This window comes from Zingiber officinale, chromosome 7B, assembly GCF_018446385.1.
Source record: "Zingiber officinale cultivar Zhangliang chromosome 7B, Zo_v1.1, whole genome shotgun sequence".
Classification (NCBI taxonomy): domain Eukaryota; kingdom Viridiplantae; phylum Streptophyta; class Magnoliopsida; order Zingiberales; family Zingiberaceae; genus Zingiber; species Zingiber officinale.
In genome coordinates, this window is record NC_055999.1 from 63,346,132 (window position 1) to 63,368,529 (window position 22,398).

General features: G+C 36.8%; 2 protein-coding genes and 1 pseudogene across 2 annotated transcripts; 1 reads left to right on the forward strand and 2 right to left on the reverse strand.

Annotated features, from left to right (window-relative positions):
* Nucleotides 1-2,426: 2,426 nt before the first annotated feature.
* LOC122007668 lies at nucleotides 2,427-2,601 on the reverse strand (annotated as a pseudogene).
* A 632-nt stretch (nucleotides 2,602-3,233) lies between these two features.
* On the forward strand, nucleotides 3,234-20,613 carry LOC122004383 (transcription elongation factor SPT6 homolog). The gene is made up of 18 exons (XM_042559278.1): nucleotides 3,234-3,389; nucleotides 3,469-3,546; nucleotides 3,659-3,776; nucleotides 3,847-3,931; nucleotides 4,024-4,180; nucleotides 4,264-4,390; nucleotides 4,476-4,734; nucleotides 4,836-5,021; nucleotides 5,097-5,204; nucleotides 5,319-5,702; nucleotides 8,898-9,008; nucleotides 9,110-9,883; nucleotides 12,460-12,601; nucleotides 12,690-13,858; nucleotides 13,955-14,164; nucleotides 15,154-15,562; nucleotides 17,060-17,521; nucleotides 18,092-20,613. The coding sequence occupies exons 1-18, from the start codon at nucleotides 3,356-3,358 to the stop codon at nucleotides 20,611-20,613; spliced, it is 7,335 nt and encodes a 2,444-aa protein (XP_042415212.1). The 5' UTR covers nucleotides 3,234-3,355.
* Nucleotides 20,614-21,007: 394 nt separating this feature from the next.
* LOC122003781 lies at nucleotides 21,008-21,815 on the reverse strand. The gene is made up of 2 exons (XM_042558800.1): nucleotides 21,388-21,815; nucleotides 21,008-21,315 (listed from the first exon to the last, which is right to left on the reverse strand). The coding sequence occupies exons 1-2, from the start codon at nucleotides 21,798-21,800 to the stop codon at nucleotides 21,264-21,266; spliced, it is 465 nt and encodes a 154-aa protein (XP_042414734.1). The 5' UTR covers nucleotides 21,801-21,815; the 3' UTR covers nucleotides 21,008-21,263.
* Between the last annotated feature and the right edge of the window lie 583 nt (nucleotides 21,816-22,398).

Genomic DNA, 22,398 nt, shown 5'->3' on the forward strand with positions numbered 1-22,398 from the left:
ACTCTAAGTACTTTCCTAAATCAACTCCTACTTTTGGGTATTTCTAAACATGTCTTTTCCATGCCTATTAATTCATCCACGTAAACTATCTCATACGAACTCCGAAAAATCTCATAAAATTTCTAAAAATTCTTAAAAATTCTATTAAGGTTATTCGTCCTTTTAATCCTTATTATTTTATTACAATATTTTACATGTCTAACCTTTGGTTAAGACTTATCTTTGATAGTCATCTAGTCTTGACTAGAATTCACTCTTCCAAACATCAAGTTCTATTTGGATTAACCCTTAGTCAACCTGTCCTGACATTAGTATATTGTCAAACATTGAAACCCTAGAGGTCGATTGCACCAACAAAGTCGAGCTGAGGCAAAGATGTTATTAAAAAATTCCAATTCAAACCCAAACCTGAACTAAATTTGAAAACCCTAAATAAATCCAAACTCGAACAAGAATAATCTAACCAACCCAAATAATTTAATTAAAAATTATTTTTCTGATAATTCTTCATTTTTATCTTAATACTTTATTATTATCATATTAACAGTGATATTGTTAGGATCGGTTGAGCTAGAGAGGGGGTGAATGACTCACTTTTTTTTGTTGATCGATTTGATTTTGCGCAACGGAAACCTCGAAGCAATGCTAACTCTTATATTTACTTGGTATCCACCTCCTCAAGGAAGTGACTAGTCCAAGAATCCATACCACCAACACCTTTCCACTATCAAACTTCTCCTTCTCGAAATAACACCAAAGGTGGAGAAACCTTACAAGACTTACAACTCTCCCTCTCTAAAGTAAAAGATCACAATCACTACAATGAAGAAGAAAATAAGGATTACAACCTTGAACCGGCTTCTTCTTCGCAGAGTGAGACTTCAGAAAGTAGCGAAGGGGAGAGCTTGAACTTAAACACTTTTTAGATCTTGAGCACTTCAGAGAGTTCAACCTTGGAGAGCAATGGAACAGTATTTTCTTTATCTTTTTCTTTTGCTTTTTGCTCTTTAAATGTCTAAAAAACTAGCCGTTTCTCACATCATCGTCGCCGTGAATCGATTGAGTGCATATTCCGATCGATTCAAAAATATCCGTTGAGAGCCATCACGTTAAGATCAACGGTGCAGATTATTTTGTTTGAACTTGAATCGATTGGGGCATTCCTCTTGATCGATTGAATCTATCAATCGATTAAGGAATCGATTCAGACGCAGGCTCATAGAATCGTAGAATCGCAGATGCTCTGTGAATCGATCGGTCGATCGATTGAATATTATCAATCGATCGGTTGATCGATTCAGAAGGATTCTGTGCTTCGCGCAGATGCTTCTCCGATCGATCGGTCGATCGATTGGTATACTCCAATCAATCAGTCGATCGATTCAGAAGCATTCTGTTCTTCGCCCAGAATCTTCTCCGATCGATCGACCGATCGATTGGTTTACTCCAATCAATCAGTCGATCGATTCAGAAGCATTCTGTTCTTCGCACGAGCTCAGTCAATCGATCGGTTGATCGATCCAGGAACCCCCTGTATCATAGCCATGCGTATCAATCGATTTACCAATCGATTGCTAGTTTCTCTATTGATCACAAGTAGATTAATACATATTTAGTTTCACAAATACCTCATGCCAGGTAAACGCCTGTTCTCCTGGACTTCCTTGCCTTGCATCTAGTCTTCCGACCTGCAAAGACTTCTCTTGCCAAGAATATGGTCCTCGACCTTCTTGGACTTTTCCTGCCTTACATCCGGTCTTCTGACCTGCAAGGACTTCTTCTACCAAGAATTTGATTCTCGACCTTCTTGGATTTCTCTTGCCTTACATCCGGTCTTTCGACCTGCAAGGACTTCTCCTGCAAACTCACAATGCATGTTAGATCCAACGTATTAACCTAAACTTAAACAATTGTCAACACATTGAAACTTTCAGGGCATGATTGCACCAACAGATATTATTATACATAAAACATCTTAATTTTCAAAATAAAATTTAATTTAATAAAAAATCCACTAAACCCTAAATTCAGGTCAATCCAAGTTAATCCAGGTCAATCTTAACCTAACCCAATCATAATACAATCCGAAAACACCCCAACCCAAATATAACCCAAACATGAAAACTCATAATTCAAACTTAATATTCTCGACATTAATTCAACTATCATATCAGATTCAATATTGTCATCCCTAACTACACCAACTTGTGGAGCTTAGACACACGTGTCATTATTGTTATCATCTCTCGATGTTATCAAATTTTATCATTTGATTAATAAACTCATCTTACTTATCATTTTCACTAGAATTATTCAAGATTCATCATCCTTAATATTCTACTAGTCATCGTACACATGTATTACATACATAATATAATATATAAATATACATAAATTATTACCCTATATCTAAAAATTAGACTTGATAAGGGTACGTCAAATCCATACAATAGTGCAACGCAAAAACAACGATCGAGAATCTAATAGCAATCTATTATATCTGACTTCCCTCATAAAAATAATTAATTTAATTTTTTATATTAGATATTAAACTGATAAGAATAAATATTACACTTAATTTTAATCAAAATATCAAGAAATATATACTTTCTAATATGTCAGTCAAAGTATTTATAGAAATTTTTCTATTCACAATATTATTAATCCTAAAATGTGAAATTAAAGAGAATTATAATAATATATATTTTTATATAAAAAATATATTAAAATAATTTTATTTTATATTTCATCAAAATTAATTAATTTTTAATAATAAGATGGTAAGATATGATTTTTTTTTTGTTCGAATCGGTAAAAAAGTTAACTAATTATAAAGATATGCAACTAGTATTTTAAAAACATTTATTTGATATTTCTCTAGTTTAATTACCAAAAAAAATCAATAATTAAAAAAATATTAAATATTTATTCGTTTAATTCCTTGTTTGTTATCGAACGTTTACGGAAACAAACTGCTCCGTATTTTGGCAGAATCGTTCTGGCGCTTAGCCTCCCTGCCCAGTTAGCCTTTGTTATTTATTTAATTACAGTACTGCCACAAAGAGCAAACAAATTCAAACAACAAGGAGAGTACGCGTTAGAAAAAGTCGGTGGCATTTTCGTAGATAATCGCCTCCACGGGGGACTCAAGCTTGTAAACTTTTTTGTATCGCTCTCCTCGGGAATAGAAATAGCAAAACCGGCGCTTGCTCTCCCCTCTATTTCTCGCACGTTCACGCGTTCTTCCTCTTCGATCGGAGGCGCTCCAGTTCGAAGGATTAGGGTTTTGCGCGGACACTCAGCCTCTTTCTCAACTCTAGCGGGCTGCTCCGCGCTTGCTTCTCTCCGACAAGGAATGGGTGGCGTGGCGGTGGAATCGGAGGAAGAAGGTGCCGCGTCGCTTCTCGTTTGGCTTCTTATTAGATGTTGTTAACGTTGGCTTGTTTTCGGTTCCTTTTTCGGGTGCAGATGAGTTTGAAGCTTCCGAGGAGATGGATGGGGAGAACGTTGGCTATAGTGGTGACGAGTTGGATGACGAAGATGAAGGTAGCTCTGGGGCTTGGATTTGGTTATGGTTCTTGATTTTGTTTTTTCTTGGGATGGTTTAGATGCTCGGTTGCGGTGTTTAATGCTTGATGGAATCGTGCTTTCCGAGCAGAAGCGAGCCAGGACGAGTACGAGCAAGATGGATTTATCGTGGACGAGGTAGAAGAAGAGGAAGAGCTGGAGGATAGTGACACGGAGAGGCACAGAAGGAGTAATAAGAAAAAGAAAAGGTAACACAGCTCGATCTTTCTCTTGCTTATTCGTAGTAGTTTAGCATTCTCTGTATGATTTGCACTTCAGGGAATCGGATAAGGGTTTTGTTCTTGACGAGGATGATTACGTGTTGCTCGAGGACAACAATATTACTGGCTTCCGTCGACCACAAGTAGTATTTTCGCTTCCTGTTTAACTATTTTTCTATTTTGGAATATAGATTCACCCTTTTGAGTTTTTTAGCAATATGGTTTCCGTTCATAGGTTACTAACAAATTTAAGCGCTTGAAGAAGACTGGAAGGAGCATTGAGTTGGAGGGGAAATATGGGTTATCGAATGAAGAGTCAATTGATAGGAGTAATCAGGATGGATTCTCAGCTGAAGAAAGACTTAAGCACAGCTTGTTTGGATTTGATGAAGGTAATTAACTTTGGTGCTACCAGTGTATGCTTGGCTAGATTGCTGGCTTGAAGGGATTAGTTATCTTTGTTTTCACTGCACAGTGATGCTGTCAGATGATATTGCTGAGGAAGAAGAGCACTCGGAAGATAGGAGTGCTATTGGAGATGAAGATGAAATGGCAGATTTTATTGTGGATGAAGATGTCGATGAAGTTGGTGACCTTGCAACGTATGACCTCTCTCTTGCTATCCTATAAAATGCATTACCTCTCTTTGTACTTTCGAAGCTGAGTGACTGACTTCACTTTATTTAGAAAGAAAAGGTTGACAAAGAAGAAATCACACAAATTGCCAGGCATTTCATCATCTGCTTTGCAAGAAGCAAAAGAGATATTTGGTGACGTTGATGAGCTTCTTATGCTACGGAAGCAAGGCCTTGTGTCAAGTGTCGATGATGGCAGTTGTGTAGAAAAAAGATTGGAAGATGAGTTTGAACCCTTTGTTCTTTCAGAGAAATACATGACACTAAAGGATGTGGCTATACGAGAGAAAGATGTACCTGAGAGAATTCAGGTAACTATGTAATTTTGTTTACTATGGGTTACATTCGGGACAGCCAAGTTGCTTGTGGATTAATCTGTATAACCTTGTTTCTTATGATGTTTCTTTTGTAGTTATTTGAGGATATTACTGGTCCACCTCCAACGGATGATAAGAAAATAGAAGAGGAGAGTCACTGGATTTATGATATGCTTACTCATGGCAGTATCTCACCTTTAGTTGGCTATGATGCACTCCAATATATACATAAGAAGGAGATTGAAAATGTCTTGACAATGATACATTTGCAAAAGCTTGATGTAAGAAATTAAACAATCATTGTTCTTAAAATTCACAAGAATGTGGATCACTAACTCCTTCATTGCCATCCCCAGATTCCTTTCATTAGCATGTATCGCAAGGAATTATGTGGTAGTCTTTTGAAGGATCTTGAAGATAATATGCAGGATAGAGAAGAAATTCAACACATCAAATGGCATAAGGTGCTTATGAACCTTTTTTTGTGAAACTTTTGTATAGCCCTCTTTAGTGTGTATCAGCAGCTTTACTAGGGTGACTAAAGCATATCTTGAATGAAAATCTTTATTGCCTTCCAGATACTTTGGGCAATTTGGACGTTAGATAACAAGTGGTTGTTGCTTCAGAAGAGGTTGATTGCACTTCGTTCATACTATTGTCGGCGTTTTATAGAGGAAACCCAAAGAGTTGATGATGAAGCAAGACATTCTTTTAATAAAATAATTTTTCAATCAGTGATTTCGGCATTGAATAATGCAAAATTTGAAAGAGAGGTTGATGACATAGACGCGAAGTTCAACTTGCATTTTCCTCCCAGTGAAGAAGATACATATGGTGGGAAATTTAAGAGACCAAAGAGAAAATCAACATATACCATTTTGCGTAAAGCTGGGTTATGGGAGATTGCAAACAAGTTTGGTGCTAATTCTGAAACATTTGGGATGCTTCTCTCTTTGGAAAAGGTGACATTGTTTTTTGCAGATATTCTTCTAATTATGTTTAGTCAAAAAGATTCAGTTTGCTGTTATTAATTTCTTGTATTAGAATTCTATCTTTGTTTCAATAAGGTTGTATTTGTGATGTAGCACCAGGAACAAATCTTACAAAGAGGGAAGATTTTATGCCATTGAAATCAATTATATAAAATCTAAACATTCTTTTATAAATTAAACAATAAAGACAATCTCCTATTGAACTTACCTAAAAATTAAGTTATGAATCCAAACCTAACTTATGTTTGACGTTATTCTCGCCACCAACAAGAACTGGACTCTATCAAGTAGCAAGACAAGATGATCCATCAATATTTGCAATGCCTCACAGTAGTGCAAACTATATTTTGATCCGGAGGCGCCTCTAGTGAAGATATTTTTAGAGTTTGCTATAAAATTACAAATACTATTTCAGCAGCCGTCTTTTTGTAGTTTTTCTTTAATGATCTAAGAATCTTTTATATTTGGCATTCCTTTTTATTGGAACAACAGATTAACTGAAGCGTTTTCCATAAAGATAAGGCTACATTCAACTCTAAGTCCCTATTTTTTATACCAATATGAACGAATTTACTAGACACATCCAAGACATGTTATTGTGGTGCATATTGTTTGCAGATGATATTATTTTATTAGATGAGTCGTGTGAAAGAGTAAATGCTAAACTCGAATCTTGACAGAAAATACTGGGAGGAAAAGGTTTTAAGCTCAGTAAATTAAAGATTAGATATATAAAATTTAAGTTTAGCAATATTAAATGTAATGAGATAATTGTTAAGATAGAAGGTAACGAGTTGTCTTAAACTGAGAGCTTTAAATATTTAAGATCATGTTTTAAAAAGATGGAGAGATTGAAAGAGATGCTTAAAGGGGGGGAGTTCTATAAAATGATGGTTAGACCTGTTATGTTATTTGAAGCTGAATGTTGGGCTATGACTCGAGTGTATGAATAGAAGATGAGAGTTGCATAAATGAGGATGTTAAGGTGGATGTGTGAACATACGAAGATGGATAGGATAAGAAATGAGAATATTAGTGAGAAAGTACGATTGTATCTATTGAGAGAACACATTTAAGATAGTATAAACACGTAGTTAGACGACTAATAAATGCTTTAGTTAGTCAACGTGAAACTATGATAATTATGCACATCAAACGAGGAAGAAAACCAAAAAAGACTTGATTAGCAATAATAAAATGAAATAAAACTTATTTAAATATAGATGATATAGTATGGGATAGAGCCCAACAAAGAAAGATTCATATAGTTGACCCCACCCAATGAGATAAGCCTTGATTGTTGTTGTTCTAGTACTCTCTATTGGAACACAAATATTTTATGTGATTCTATAGGGAGCTATATTGATCTAGGAACTTTTACATTGTCTATTAATTATCCTCTCAAATAGAATGGATGATTGTGACGTAGGAAGATGGGATTTAGAACTAATTGAGCACAACGACAAATCAACAATCAAAGTAGTAAGTTCAAATGACCCTCGATATCAAGTCCAATTTTAGTGTTAAGTTAATGACATTAGTTACTATTTTTCTCACTATTCAAAAATTACTAGTGGAGCAAACATGATGTTGCTCAAAGCTGTTTTTGGGAAAATGCTAAAGCAATGTTAATAAGGATATATCCAAAATTGTATTCTTGGTGGCTTGACTAGTCAGATGTTTTAGAGGACCTTGCTCTCTTTAGATGCTAACTATTATTAACTTTTCTTTTATAGTCGCTATGGAATTAGAGAGACTAAAAAAAATACAATGATGAGACCCTTGAGGGTATCAATATGCTAGACGATGAACTAAATATTCTGAATCGAAAAATAATAGTTTGTTTTTTTCTTTTGGTTGGATTGTTGTAGTGTTCTAAATGGCCGGCGAGGTGCCTCCTAGGCGGGAGGCGGGCATCAACTGCACTGCCTTTGCTTGAGGCAGTGCTTTAAGCTGTAACTCATCTCTTTTTGCCATCGTCATGCCTGGAACCTCCACTACCACCATTTTGCTATCGTGAGGTGTCTGAACACGTCACGCGAGCTAGGACGCATCGTTCGAGCCTGGCAACGACTTGCCTGGGGACGTGTCCGACATGTCGCACTGTCTCGGCGATGCGTCTGGAGGCGTTGTGTTGGCTTGTCGACGGGCCTGGACACGCCACCTAACTGAAATAAGATATGCGAGTAAGTTGTAAGTGAGAGTTTAATTAAATAACTTTAGGTTAATAATTTTAATCAACTCTTAGTTATAATTGAGATAATTTAAATAGAATTAGTTAAACCCTAATAAAATTAATTAATATTTTAAAAGATTATATTTTTTATTTTTAAATATTTAGATTAAAATTTTAACTTTTCATTAATATATACTATTAAAAGTAAATATTATAAAGAATAATGATTATTTATAATATTATATATAAAAAATAATAAAAAAATTCAACTGCCTAAATACTGCTTAGGCAGTAAGTGGTCACTGGCTGCCCCGTCACTATCTACCATCATTTACAACACTAGATTATTGTATACTTTAATCTTTTCTAATCAAGATTATGTCTGCTTACTAGGATTATTGTTGTGGCAACATTCAGTGTGCGAGGCTACCTTGAATTGATATCTACTTTAGTGTTTTGGGAATGAAGGCATAGACAACAATGGAGTTCTACCACAATGACTCTAATACCAACTAAGGTTTTGGGATTTAAAAATGTCTTGCATTAAAATGAGATGAGTTTTACATGGGTCAATACAAAATCATTATAGAACCTAAATTTGGAGTTTAATGTGGTACTAAAGCCACTACACTTAATACCTAATGAACCCAATACATTTAACATAGCTATTTAAACTATTAATTCATCCTCAAACAAAAAGTAGATGATCGTATGAAGAAATAATTTGTTAAAATTAAAACAAAATAAAAATTTATTGTATATAATTGAAACATTTATAGTACAAAATTTAAATTTGGTGAATATACTTTTTTATGTTAGTTCAAATTTTTTTTTAAAGTTCTATATTTTTGTAATTGTCCCATCAAGCTTATCGATGCTTACTTTTAAAGTTTGTTTGAAACTTATCGTAATTTGATGCATATACTTTTGCCATATTAATGTTCCCAAGTTATTTTACTCACCCATCAAGCTACTTTCCTCCCTTTCAGATATCTGATGAAGTTGAAGATACTAAAGAATCTCCTGAAGAAATGGCTGCAAATTATATATGTTCAATGTTTCAAACCCATAAAGACGTGCTTAGAGGGGCCAGACATATGGTTTGATATCCTGTACCATTGCTATACTATACACTTGTAATGTTATATATGAAGCTTCCTGGACCCCTTATGCTTGCATGTTCAATTTTGTTCTCTGGCAGGCATCTGTGGATATTGCCTATGAGCCTAATATTAAAAAACATGTGCGTGGTATCTTCATGGAGACGGCTGTTGTATCAACCAGTCCTACTCATCAAGGAAATCAACAAATTGATGCCTATCATCTGCTTGGAGGTGTAAAATGGCTAAGAAATAAGCCTTTATCAAAGTTTGTGGATGGTCAGTGGCTGCTTATTCAGAAGGGTGAAGAAGACAAGTTGCTTAAAGTCACAATTAAATTACCTGATGATGTCCTAAATAAATTATTAAGTGATGCTTTTGATTGTTATCTGAGTGAAGGTGTCAGTAGATCTGCAAAGTCATGGAATGACCAGCGGGAAATGATATTGAAAGATTCATTTTTCACTTATATTTTCCCATCAATGGAAAAGGAAGCTCGTTCATTATTGACAACTAGAGCCAAGTATTGGCTTCGTATGGAATATGGGAGGCAATTGTGGAACAAGATCTCTATTGCCCCTTTCCAGTGGAACGACAGTAATTCAGAGGATGAGCATGCAGTGAGAGTAATGGCTTGTTGTTGGGGATCTGGAAAATCTCCAACTACCATTGTCATGTTGGATTCAGAAGGAGAAATGGTGGATGTGCTTTATGTTAATTCCTTTAGCGTTAAATCCCAAACTGTTGCTGATCAACAGAGCAAGAAGAATGACCAGCTCCAGGTTCTCAAGTTCATGATGAATCACCAGCCACATGTTGTTTGTGTAGGAGCGGCAAATATGGCCTGCAAGAAATTGTCAGATGATATTTATGAAGTATGTTCCTCATTTCAATCCAACTATATTTGCATAAACATCTTTACCTTTTCTACTTTGTTGAATCCTCACTGTGTTAATGATTTTTATGTTTCACGTGCATCATCATTTACAATTCAGTTGATATCTGCTGAGTAGGATTAGGATGCACAACAAGTCATCAAAAAACTAAGCTAAATTGGTGAAAAATGAGAGAAAAAGATAGTAATGGGCGATTTTTGAACAGTTGCTTTTACTAAAGAGATTGGTAATATTTGCTGGAATCTGGTTAGGGTAGTCTTTGTTGTGTTCTTTTGGAAAGAATTAAAGAGAATGAAACGAATTACATTATTAAAATAATTTTTAAAAAAATAAAGAAGCAAATTAAATGTTTAAAATAACAAAATCATTTTTCATTGTATATTTTAATGATTGGCCTCTGGTTCAACCATTTGAGAAACCATGTAATTTAATATGGCAACTAAGAGCATATTTTGTGCCACTGCCTTAAAAAGATTTTATAGTTACAAGGTTCAAAATCTAGAGTCGTGTTAAAGTTTAAGTCTTTGATTGGGACACGACTAGTTCGGCATCATACTGATGTTTCAATGGGTAATAGATTGGAGTTGAAGAATGAGATGAATCATAGGAAGGAGAGTGCCTAGTATGATTTTAAATCTTATACCATGCTCGACAAAACGGTTGAAACATATCATTTAGGTAATTTAAGTAGGTCAAATTAGTATAGAAATTTAAACTTTTATCATAGAATTCAAATTTCAGATGTAGAACAAGCTTTAAATGAGATGCACAATGGAAAAGCTGTTGGACCATATGATATTCTGATAGAGGTATAGAAGGACCTAGGGAAGTAAGATATTGAATGACATACAAAATTATTTAACATGATATTGAAAATGGAAAAAATGTCTAATCAATGGAGGATAAGTACTCTAGTTCCCTTATATAAGAATAAGGGAAACATACAAAATTGTGCAAACTATAAGGGTATTAAACTAATGAGTCATGCCATGAAACTTTGGAAAAAAGTAATAGAAAAAAGATTAAGGAAAGAGACCACAGAGATAAAAAATCAGTTTGGGTTCATGTTTGAAAAGCCGACAATAGAAGCTATACATCTTCTTAGATAAATCATTGAAAAATATCAGGAACAAAAATAAGATTTACACATGATATTCATTGATTTAGAAAAAACTTATGATAGTCTCAAGAGAAATTATATAGAGAATTCTAGAAAAGAGAAGTATTAGTGTAACTTATATTGAACTAATTAAGAATTGTATGAGGATGTAATGACCAGAGTAAAGACTTCAGACGGAGTAACTGAAGCATTTCCAATAAAGATAGGGTTACATCAAGGATCAACTTTAAGTCCCTATCTTTTGATAATAATTATGGACGAACTCACTACGTATATTCAAGACACAGTACTGTGCTGCGTGTTGTTTATAGATGATATTATTTTGGTAGATGAAACATGTGAAGGAGTAAATACTAAATTAGAATCTTGGCGGGAAATACTAAAAAGAAAGATTTTAGACTTAGTAGAATAAAAATAGAATATATAGAATTTAAGTTTAACAATATTAGATGTAATTAGACAATTGTTAAGATAGGAGATGATGAGTTGCTTGGAACCAAGAGTTTTAAATATTTAGGATCATTTTTGCAAAATGATGGAGAGATTGAGAAAAATGTCTTACATAGAATACAAGTATGATGATTAAAATGGATGAGAGGGTCGGGTGTTTTATGTGATTGTAAAGTACCTTTAAAATTTAAAAGAAAGTTCTATAAAATCACAGTTAGACTTGCTATGTTATATGAAATTGAATGTTGGGCTATGATTCGAGCACATAAGCAAAAAATAAGAGTTGTAAAGATGAGAATGTTAAGGTGGATGTATGGAAATACGAAGACGAACATAATAAGAAATGAAAGCATTAAAGAGAAAGTCCAAACTGCATCTATTGAGAGAAAACTTCGAGGGACACGTTTAAGATGATATGGACATATACTTAGACAATCAATAAATGCTCCAGTTAGGCGATGTGAAACATACATATCAAACGAGGAAGAGGAAGACTAAAAAAGACTTGGTTAGCAACAATAAAACAAGATAAAATTTATTTAAGTATAAATGATGATATAGTTGGAGATAGAACTCAATGGCGTAAAAGAATCCATATAGCCTACCCCACATAGTAGGATAAGACTTGGTTGTTGTTATATCGAAATTTGAAACCACTCAACTATCTCCTTTCTTTGTTTCATTTCCTTCTTTAACTTCCAATATATCACCGGTACCATCCATCAGTCTCAACACGATACTAGAACATTATCTTTCTAGTCAAAGGTTGATACTATGGCATGACTCAAAATTATAAACTTTGATGTTGAGTGGTATTGTGTTTCGGTGATTTATCAAAATGATATATTTCGACCATTTCACCTTCCTGGTATGAGATTTTCAACTATGCACCGAAGTGCGAACCATTGCCTATCTTAATATGGTTATATGGCCCACTGTTTTGAACAAACACTAAGGCCTAACAAACTTGCTTTATGGCTTGTAGGTGATTTTCAAGATAGTCGAGGATCATCCAACTGAAGTTGGTCGAGAGTTGGAAAACATCAGGACGGTCTTTGGTGATGAAACTTTACCTTGCCTTTACGAGAACTCAAGGGTTTCGCTAGATCAATTTCCAGGGCAACCAGGTATATGGTTATTATTATTATTATTGTTGTTTGTTTTTGTATATTGTACTGATCTTAACGACCATTTGGTGTGTTTTTCCTTGAAAAGGTATTGTGAAACGTGCTGTGGCACTTGGTCGTTATATGCAAAACCCTTTGGCTATGGTGGCAACTCTTTGTGGACCTGGAAAAGAAATTCTGTCATGGAAACTTCATTCCTTGGATCATTTTCTTACACCAGATGAGAAGTATGAGGTTGTTGAGCAGATTATGGTTGATGCTACTAATCAAATTGGCCTGGATATCAACCTAGCAGCAAGTCATGAATGGCTTTTTGCTCCTCTACAGTTTATTTCTGGCCTTGGGCCTCGAAAATCATCTTCTTTGCAAAAAGCATTCTTGAGGGCTGGATTTATTTCTAATCGCAAGGAGATTTCTATGGGTAAAATGCTTAAAAAGAGAGTTTTCACTAATGCTGTTGGATTTTTACGTGTACGACGAAGTGGTGCAGCGGCTGCCACTAGCCATATTATGGACCTTTTGGATGACACAAGAATTCATCCAGAGTCGTATGAACTCGCAAAGAATGTTGCCAAGGATATCTATGATGAGGATGATCCAAATGAAGCAAATTTTACTGATGATGATATGTTGGAGATGGTGATCGAACATGTTAGAGAAAACCCGCAAATGCTTAAAGTGCTTGATATCAATGAGTATGCAAAGAGCATTTTTAATAGATATGGGACCAACAACAAGGAGACACTTTCTGATATAAAGATGGAGCTTTTGAAGGGATTTCGGGACTACCGGACACCTTTTAAAGAACCTAGTGACAAAGAGAAGTTTGCTATGCTCTCAGGCGAAACAAATGATACCATTTCAGAAGGGAGAATTGTTGAAGTCAGAGTGTGCCATGTAAATGAGAATCAAATCACATGTGCATTTGATTCTGGTGTAAAAGGAATAGTGTCCTCGCATGACTACTCGGATGAAGGATATGATCTTACGAAGGTGCATAAAGGTGACATACTTACGTGCAAGATTCAGCGCATCAATACAAATAGACATGTGGTTTATCTGACATCCAAAGCCAGTGACCTGAGAAATGGTACATATAATCTTCATAATCGCGATCCTTATTACGTTGAGGGTGTGGTCAGTGGGATTAGAAAAACAGAGGTCTCAAAGAGCAACAGACTTGCAATGAATCATTTCACACCGAGGATGATTGTTCATCCCTGTTTCCAAAATCTGTCAGCTGATGAGGCCACAAAGGTGTGTTCAATCAATTATATATGATAATCTACTAACTTTAATCTTTACTTAACCTTCTGTATGTATCAAATCTAATGGTATTACTTATCATAGCAGTACCTCTCTGACAAAAAACCTGGTGAGAGTATTATACGTCCCAGTTCCAAAGGGCTATCTTTTTTGACATTGATGCTAAAAATCTTTGATGGAGTTTATGCTCACAAACAAATCATAGAGAGTAAAAAAGATCGCACAGATATGACAAGCTTACTCCGTCTCGGAAAGACACTTACAATTGATAAAGACACTTTTGAAGATCTTGATGAGGTTTCATTAATATCATAACTTTTTCTCAGCTTTTGTATGTTCTAACTTTTTCATGGTCATGATACTCAGTGGAATACTTAGACAATTATTAGAATACTAAAACAAAGTATTGAAGAGCTTTATAGTTGACCCATCACTTGAAAGTATTTTTATATCCATATGATTCATGGTGGAAAAGAGTCCCAATGGTTTTGTCTCTATCATCTCAAATGTCTATTTTCTATTTTTGATTGGTTTATTTTTGAACTTAAATCATATATTTTTGAACTAGTTTTTCTATTTTGTATTTCCCAACTATGTGTTGCCATTCTAAAAGGATTGGTAATTTGTAGCATATAATATTTGATTTAACATGAGATTAAATAATGTATAATATGCCAACCAGCATTGAAGGTGCTTGCTTCAGTATATATTTGAAAAGACCTTAGAAATTGTTGTGAGGATTTGGGTCCAGCCTACATTTTACGTTATCTTCTGATACTGCTAAACTATTTTAGTTGTTTTGTTATCTTATGAAGGAAGAAATCCTTAGACTAAATTTTTGCATGTTGCAGTGGTTAGATTTTGAGGTGAACTATAAATATAAAGAACTAATTAAGGAAGCAGTTTCTACCACTTTTGCTTCTTATTGCGAGTGAAAGTCATTTTTGCTTTCAAATTTTTCTCAGAGACCAAACATTGATTTATCAAATACTTTTCCGAGCTCACATGGTTGATGTTAAAATTTTCATGTATTTCTCTATTCTGATGTTCTGAATGGAAATAGTTTCAGCAACTATTCCTACCTTTTGTTTTTGTTTTTTTGCCACTTTTGAGTCTATTTTGTCAACTTGAAAGAATTCTGTAGTAATTAGTTACATTTTGATTTCCTATTTATATGTTTGATCATATCTTACATTCGTTCATCAATAATGGTGATTTAGTACTGAAGAACTACTTACATTCCTATTATGTACTCTTCTAATAGAATGTTGTTCCTTGTCTTCCAGATCATGGACCGATTTGTCAATCCATTGGTGACCCATTTGAGAAGAATGCTTGGTTATCGTAAGTTCAGAAAAGGAACTAGGAAAGAGGTTGATGATCTGCTAAGAGCAGAGAAGATAGCAAATCCAATGCAGATAGTGTACTGTTTTGGGGTTTCTCATCAGCATCCTGGGACTTTTATTCTATCATATATTAGGAATGCAAATCCACATCATGAGTGTATTGGGCTAATTCCTAAAGGATTCAGGTTTAGGAATAAGGATTTTGACGACATCAACCGGCTTGTGCTTCATTTTCAGAAGAATATAAACAAACCACCACTTGGTCAATGCCCATCTTCACGAACATTTGCTGCAGTTGTACCATTGAAAAGTTATACATGGGCAGCTTCAGACGGCAGCGGATATACAGGTATCTCATTCTACAAGTATTATATGCTTGTTTGTTACTTATACGATATTTCTTTCCATTGGTGGCCAGCATCATGAATTTTGTTTTTCTTCATGAACTATTTGAATAGTTTTTCCAGTACTTCCTTGAGTTTTTGTTACTTGTTAACTAATACGTTCAGCCATGTTTAATTGTAATTATGAATCCTGTTCTGATAACAAGTATAAACAAAAATCATGAACTTTGTGAATAAAACTTATTGAAAATAATTTATTCAAATATATACTGACATTTTACTAAATTGCTCATGCAGGTTTTAAGATTTCTCATTCCGAGTACCTAACTTTCATAATACTTAAATCACGTATTGTATTTCCAAAATGCTTCTCTTTCTTTCAAGAAATAATCATATGATTTCTTTATACTGTACCTTTTCAAAATTTCACTCCTATCAATTTATGCAGTCAAATTTAGATCCAAGGACATGAATACATTAAGGAGACGTGTAGGAATACATTGGTTTCATTTGAAGTAATTTGGAGCCAGTTCGGATGAAACATAGATCTACATCATTTGAAAATTCAAAAAGTTTGATATTTTTTGAATTAGGAGAGTCTACAGAATCCATTGGTGGTGTTGGTTAGTGAGTATGATAAATTTTATAGAGCCTTTGCAAATTTAAAAATTCATTGCTCTTATTTATGCTATCGAATTCAGATCGGAGGGCATAAATATATTAAGGAGACTTCAATGAATACATTGATTTTGATTCGATGTGATTTAGAATTCCCTAGGTTCATCAGTCAGTTACATTTGAAAATTTAAAAGTTTGATATTTTTCAAATGGAGTTTTAAGAATCCTTTGGTGGTATTGGTTAGTGAATATTATTATCCTATGTCTTATACTGAATTTATGACAAATTTTGTCGATCCTTTGTAAGTTTAAAAAGTCTGTTGTTTTCAATTTACGCTTTCAAATTCAGATTGAAAAGTATAAATACATTAAGGAGGCGTAGAGAATTTCGAATTATTTCAAATCAAAAATTAATATATTCCTACTAGTCTCTTTAATATATTTATGCACTTAGATTTAAATTTTAGAGCGTAAATTTAGCAGTGAGTTTTTGAATAAGTAGAATAAAAATATAAAGAAATTCTGTGGTTATTTCTTGAAAGAAAGAGGAGCATTTTGAAAATATGATACATAGGTATTATGAAAGTTAGGTACATGAAATGAGAAATCTGCACAATTTGAATATATAAAAATATAATAAATTATATATTTTTAAATTATGAAATTTCTATAATATGGTGAAAAAGTAAAAAATAATATAAAATTTATTTATTAGATCAATCTGTTATAAAGATTAAGCTTAATAAATTTTTAATTAACAAACTCAATAAATAAATGAACAAGCTTAAATACTGACACATTTCTCTGCTAATGCCCCCATGTTATGTTTGTGTTCTGCCCATGAATTGGCCACCGCTATTCACTTTATTTGCCGTTGCAAGCAGGTGACAAATTTGACTCCAGAAATACTAACAGTCTAGATGGTCATCGTAATGGTAGAGGACATGATTGCCAAACTTATACAAATGACGACGCAAACAATTCTGGTGGTGACAAAGTTCAGAACTCAGCTGGAAGAGAATCTTCCGGTTGGAATAATAGAGGCACGGGTGGCGATCAGGGCGTGTATAATAGTGGTGGTGCTTGGCAAGGCGGATCATGTACAAAGGCTGGCTTTAGCTCGGCAAGCACCGGCAACAATGGAGATTGGAGTGAATATGGCACTGGAAATGGAAGGGCCGTAGAAAATAGTAGTATTCCTGCTGGGTGGGCTGTGGATAGTAGTGTTGGCTGGGGCAGTGGTGGAACTGAGGGGAAGTGGGGAAGTGGGGAAGTTGCACCTGGTGGTGGTGAATCTACTTTGGATGGAAGCCAGAGAAGTTGGCATGGAAGAGGCAACAGCACTGGTAACTGGAGAGGAGGCAATGATGATAGTCCTGGCTGCAGTAGCAGGGGCAGAGGAAAGGAGGCGTAGAGAATTTCGAATTATTTCAAATAAAAAATTAATATATTCCTACAAGTCTCTTTAATATATTTATGCACTTAGATTTAAATTTTACAGCGTAAATTTAGCAGTGAGTTTTTGAATAAGTAGAATAAAAATATAAAGAAATTCTGTGGTTATTTCTTGAAAGAAAGAGGAGCATTTTGAAATATGATACATGGGTATTATGAAAGTTAGGTACATGAAATGAGAAATCTGCACAATTTGAATATATAAAAATATAATAAATTATATATTTTTAAATTATGAAATTTCTATAATATGGTGAAAAAGTAAAAAAATAATATAAAATTTATTTATTAGATCAATCTGTTATAAAGATTAAGCTTAATAAATTTTTAATTAACAAACTCAATAAATAAATGAACAAGCTTAAATACTGACACATTTCTCTGCTAATGCCCCCATGTTATGTTTGTGTTCTGCTCATGAATTGGCCACTGCTATTCACTTTATTTGCCGTTGCAAGCAGGTGACAAATTTGACTCCAGAAATACTAACAGTCTAGATGGTCATCGTAATGGTAGAGTACATGATTGCCAAACTCATACAAATGACGACGCAAACAATTCTGGTGGTGACAAAGTTCAGAACTCAGCTGGAAGAGAATCTTCCGGTTGGAATAACAGAGGCACGGGTGGCGATCAGGGCGTGTATAATAGTGGTGGTGCTTGGCAAGGCGGATCATGTACAAAGGCTGGCTTTAGCTCGGCTAGCACCGGCAACAATGGAGATTGGAGTGAATATGGCACTGGAAATGGAAGGGCCGTAGAAAATAGTAGTATTCCTGCTGGGTGGGCTGTGGATAGTAGTGTTGGCTGGGGCAGTGGTGGAACTGAGGGGAAGTGGGGAAGTGGGGAAGTTGCACCTGGTGGTGGTGAATCTACTTTGGATGGAAGCCAGAGAAGTTGGCATGGAAGAGGCAACAGCACTGGTAACTGGAGAGGAGGCAATGATGATAGTCCTGGCTGCAGTAGCAGGGGCAGAGGAAGGGGAAGGGGAAGGGGAAGGGGCAGAGGTAGGAACAGCAATGATTCTGCACAAGGAAATGATAGTGCTTACAGTGGATGGAGCATTGCAGGTGGCACCAGTTGGAGCAACAATGGAGGTAGAATCGGCAGAGGAGGCTGGAATGAAAGAGGCAGGGGTGGTCGTGGTCGTAGTTGGAGAGGTGGTAATGCTGGTGGCCGTAGTGGGAGAGGAAGCAGTGGCTGCGGCGGTGGTGATGGTGGCACCAATACAGGTGGCTGGCTTGAGAGGGGAAGTGGTTTTGCTGCCAGCAGCTGTGAGAAATCAACAGGGGCTAATGGCAGCAACGATGGTTGGGGTGGCTGGGGAGGAGTTACGAATGGTAATGCTAGACCTGGATGGGGTGGTAATAATGGCGGTGGTGCTGAAAAAAGTGGCTGGGGTGACTGGGGCAGTGGCAGTGGCCAGGGTGGTAAAGAAGAGGGCGGTAAGGTTGTTGGTGGTGGTGATTGGGGAGCTACTTCTGTTAATGGCGGAGGTGGCTGGGGTGGCAAAACTGGTGGCTCTCACATCGAAGCTAGTAGATGGGGTGGAAATACTGCCGGAGGCAATGCTGATTCTGGAGGTGGCTGTGGCGGTGGTGATGGTGGCACCAATACAGGTGGCTGGCTTGAGAGGGGAAGTGGTTTTGCTGCCAGCAGCTGTGAGAAATCAACAAGGGCTAGTGGCAGCAACGATGGTTGGGGTGGCTGGGGAGGAGTTACGAATGATAATGCTGGACCTGGATGGGGTGGTAATAATGGCGGTGGTGCTGAAAAAAGTGGCTGGGGTGACTGGGGCAGTGGCAGCAGCCAGGGTGGTAAAGAAGAGGGCGGTAAGGTTGTTGGTGGTGGTGATTGGGGAGCTACTTCTGTTAATGGCGGAGGTGGCTGGGGTGGCAAAACTGGTGGCTCTCACGTCGGAGGTGGCTGGGGTGGCAAAATTGGTGGCTCTCATGTCGAAGCTAGTAGATGGGGTGGAAATACTGCCCGAGGCAATGCTGATTCTGGAGGTGGCTGGGGTGGCATTAGGACTAGTGAAGTTGGTCGTGGGTGGGGTGGCAAAACAAGTGGAGGCACTGCTGGATCATCCGGCAGTTGGGGCAGTGGCAAAAGTAGTGAAGTTGGTAAAAAAGGTAGCTACGCTGGGGCTGGTGATTCTGGTTGTGAAGCCGGTGGTGGGTGGGGGAATAAAACTATTGTAGAGAATGCTGGATTTTCTGGAGGCTGGAACGATGGCAAGACTACTGACATCAGTAGCAAGGATGGTTGGGTTGGAGGTGGTGGCTCTCAGGGCAAAGCCGATGGCACGTGGGGTAGTAAAACTAGTAGAGACAATGCTGGTTCTGGCTGTTGGAGTGGTGGTAAAACTAATGACAATGATAGCAAGGATGGCTGGGGAAGAAGTGGTGCCTCTCGCGGCAAAGTTGGTGGTGGCTGGGGTGGTAAAACCTGTGGAGACAATACTGGTGCCGAGGGTGGTAGTAAAACTACTAGAGACAATGCTGGTTCTGGCTGTTTTGGTGGTCATAAAACTAACAACAATGATAACAAGGATGGCTGGGGCAAAAGTGGTGCCTCTCGCGGCAAAGATGGTGGTGGCTGGGGTGGTAAAATCTGTGGAGACAATACTGGTGCCGAGGGTGACTGTGGAGGTAAAACTAACAGCAACGATAGCAACTATGGCTGGGGCAGAAGTGGTGCCTCTAGTGGCAAAGTTGGTGGCTGGAATGGTAAAACCTGTGGAGACAATGCCGGTGTCGATGGTGGCTGTGGTGGTAGTAAAACTAGTAGAACTGATTCTGGCTGTTGGGGTGGTGGTAAAACTAACAACGATAGCAAGGATGGCTGGGGCAGAAGTGGTCCCTCTCGTGGCAAAGATGGTGGTGGCTGGGGTGGTAAAACCTGTGGAGACAATGCTGGTTCCGATGGTGGTAAAACTAGTGACAGCAGTAGCAAGGGAGGTGGTGGCGGTGGCTGGATTTAAGAACTGGTTTTCGAAGTTGGATTTTGACACTCAAGGTAGATGGTGAAAAGAGTCTCTATATCACTGATACTGGAAATGCATATTCTCGGTAACACCCTAACCCTAACACAAAATCAAAATTTTGTTTACACGCCCTCGTATACTACAGTTGACCTTTTTTTTGTTTTCTATCTTAGAATTTAGATCTTAAATATATCGAGAGGGCCTTGAATTTTTTTTGCTAGTGTTGATGTAGTTATTTTATAGTTTTGTTTTTCAGAACCCTTCATATAGTAAAGCTCAGCTTGCCCTAGTTTGGGGGGTTTTCTGTTGATCAAGAAAAGTTTTTGGCATCATTAGTACGAAAACTCGGGTAGTAGAAGTGTTCACGAGGAAAAGAACCTACCAGTATTCATGAAGAAAAACATTCTGATGATAATATTGGTCCAATTCTAATCAGACAAAAAGTCTGAACAACAAAAGAGAATTTTGACTTTCTACCAGGTTAATTGGTTAAATCGAATTAATCGATTAAATTTAAAACGGGATAAATGAAATGCTCTCCGAGTATGGGGAGCCTGCCGAGTACCATCACGTCTTCTGGCCAGAGTCTTGTAGGCGGAGGCCTAAGTCAAAACGCTGGCTCTCTCCCACAGATGGCCGAACCGGGGTCAGAGCTTCTCGACCCAGTCGGCCCACTTGCGCAAGGGGCTGCCCCAGCCCCTGAACAGCAGCTTCTGAGGTGAGCAAGGAGACATTTTTACAGATGGAAGGAGCGAACGGATGCGGGCTGACCTATTCGCCGGGGACGCTTCGAGGAAGAAGGCGGCCCTCTTGTCGATAGGGCCGGCTATCCGCCGGTCCCGAAGCCATCTCCGTCTCGCGCTCCGCCACCAGGAGGATCTCGCCGCCGTCCCCCCGTGGATCGTCCATCCCGCGATCGGAAGGGCGAAAGGAGGGGAAGGGATTATAGACAGAGGGTTTTCGCGGAAGCGTTGACTCGTCCCGGTGCTGCCGTGCGGAGAGGTGGCGCTGAGTTGTCCGCCGCCTCCCCTGTGTGAGGGGCTGGGTTCGATCTCGACCGTGGCACAAATCGCGAGATAAGGCCCCGATGCGTTGAAGCCTGTTTTTATTACCCGAGATTTTCTCCCAGCCCCTATGATAAGGCTTTTTAATTTTTTTTTTATATAAAAAAAGCCTCGTCCCATTCCAATCCGTATAAAATAGTATCCTATTCTCATTATTATTATGTTTCACCTAACTTCTGAATCACTCAGACACATTCTAGTAGCCATAAAATCGTATCAGTTACTCATTAAAATAGTAACGATTTTATAATTACTAGAACATAAATTTCCATTATAGCAAGAATAATTTTTCAGATGTTACAATATGAATGATAGAGTATTTATATTTTTATTGTTATTATAATATGAATATTTTTAAATTAGTTAAATATATATATTGTAATTGTTATGAAATTGTAATTAATATAATGTGTAGTAATTATAAAATCACAATTGTTACAATGTTATTTACAAATGCACCCATTAAAAATATTTTAAATATTATTTCAATCTTAATTCTGCTTACAAAATATAATTTCAGAATTTATATAATTCAAGGGGAAATCATAAAAACCGTCCTTTATGGTAAGGTTGTTGGGAATAGAGATGACAATTTCACTTGAATTTGATAGATAATCCGATATCTAATCTGAATGGAAGAGGATATGGAAAGAATTTTTTATACTTAATTATAGTAAATGAATATCCGAGTATGAATATTTTCGGATATGGAGACAGA

Coding starts and splice junctions, on each gene's coding strand:
- LOC122004383 (XM_042559278.1), top strand. CDS start 3,356: ATGGGTGGCGTGGCGGTGGAATCGGAGGAAGAAG. Junction 5,205..5,318: donor AACACATCAAATGGCATAAG/GTGCTTATGAAC, acceptor ATTGCCTTCCAG/ATACTTTGGGCAATTTGGAC. Junction 13,859..13,954: donor CAGCTGATGAGGCCACAAAG/GTGTGTTCAATC, acceptor TTATCATAGCAG/TACCTCTCTGACAAAAAACC.
- LOC122003781 (XM_042558800.1), bottom strand. CDS start 21,800: ATGGGACGAGGCTTTTTTTATATAAAAAAAAAATTAAAAAGCCTTATC. Junction 21,316..21,387: donor GAAGCGTCCCCGGCGAATAG/GTCAGCCCGCAT, acceptor GCTGCTGTTCAG/GGGCTGGGGCAGCCCCTTGC.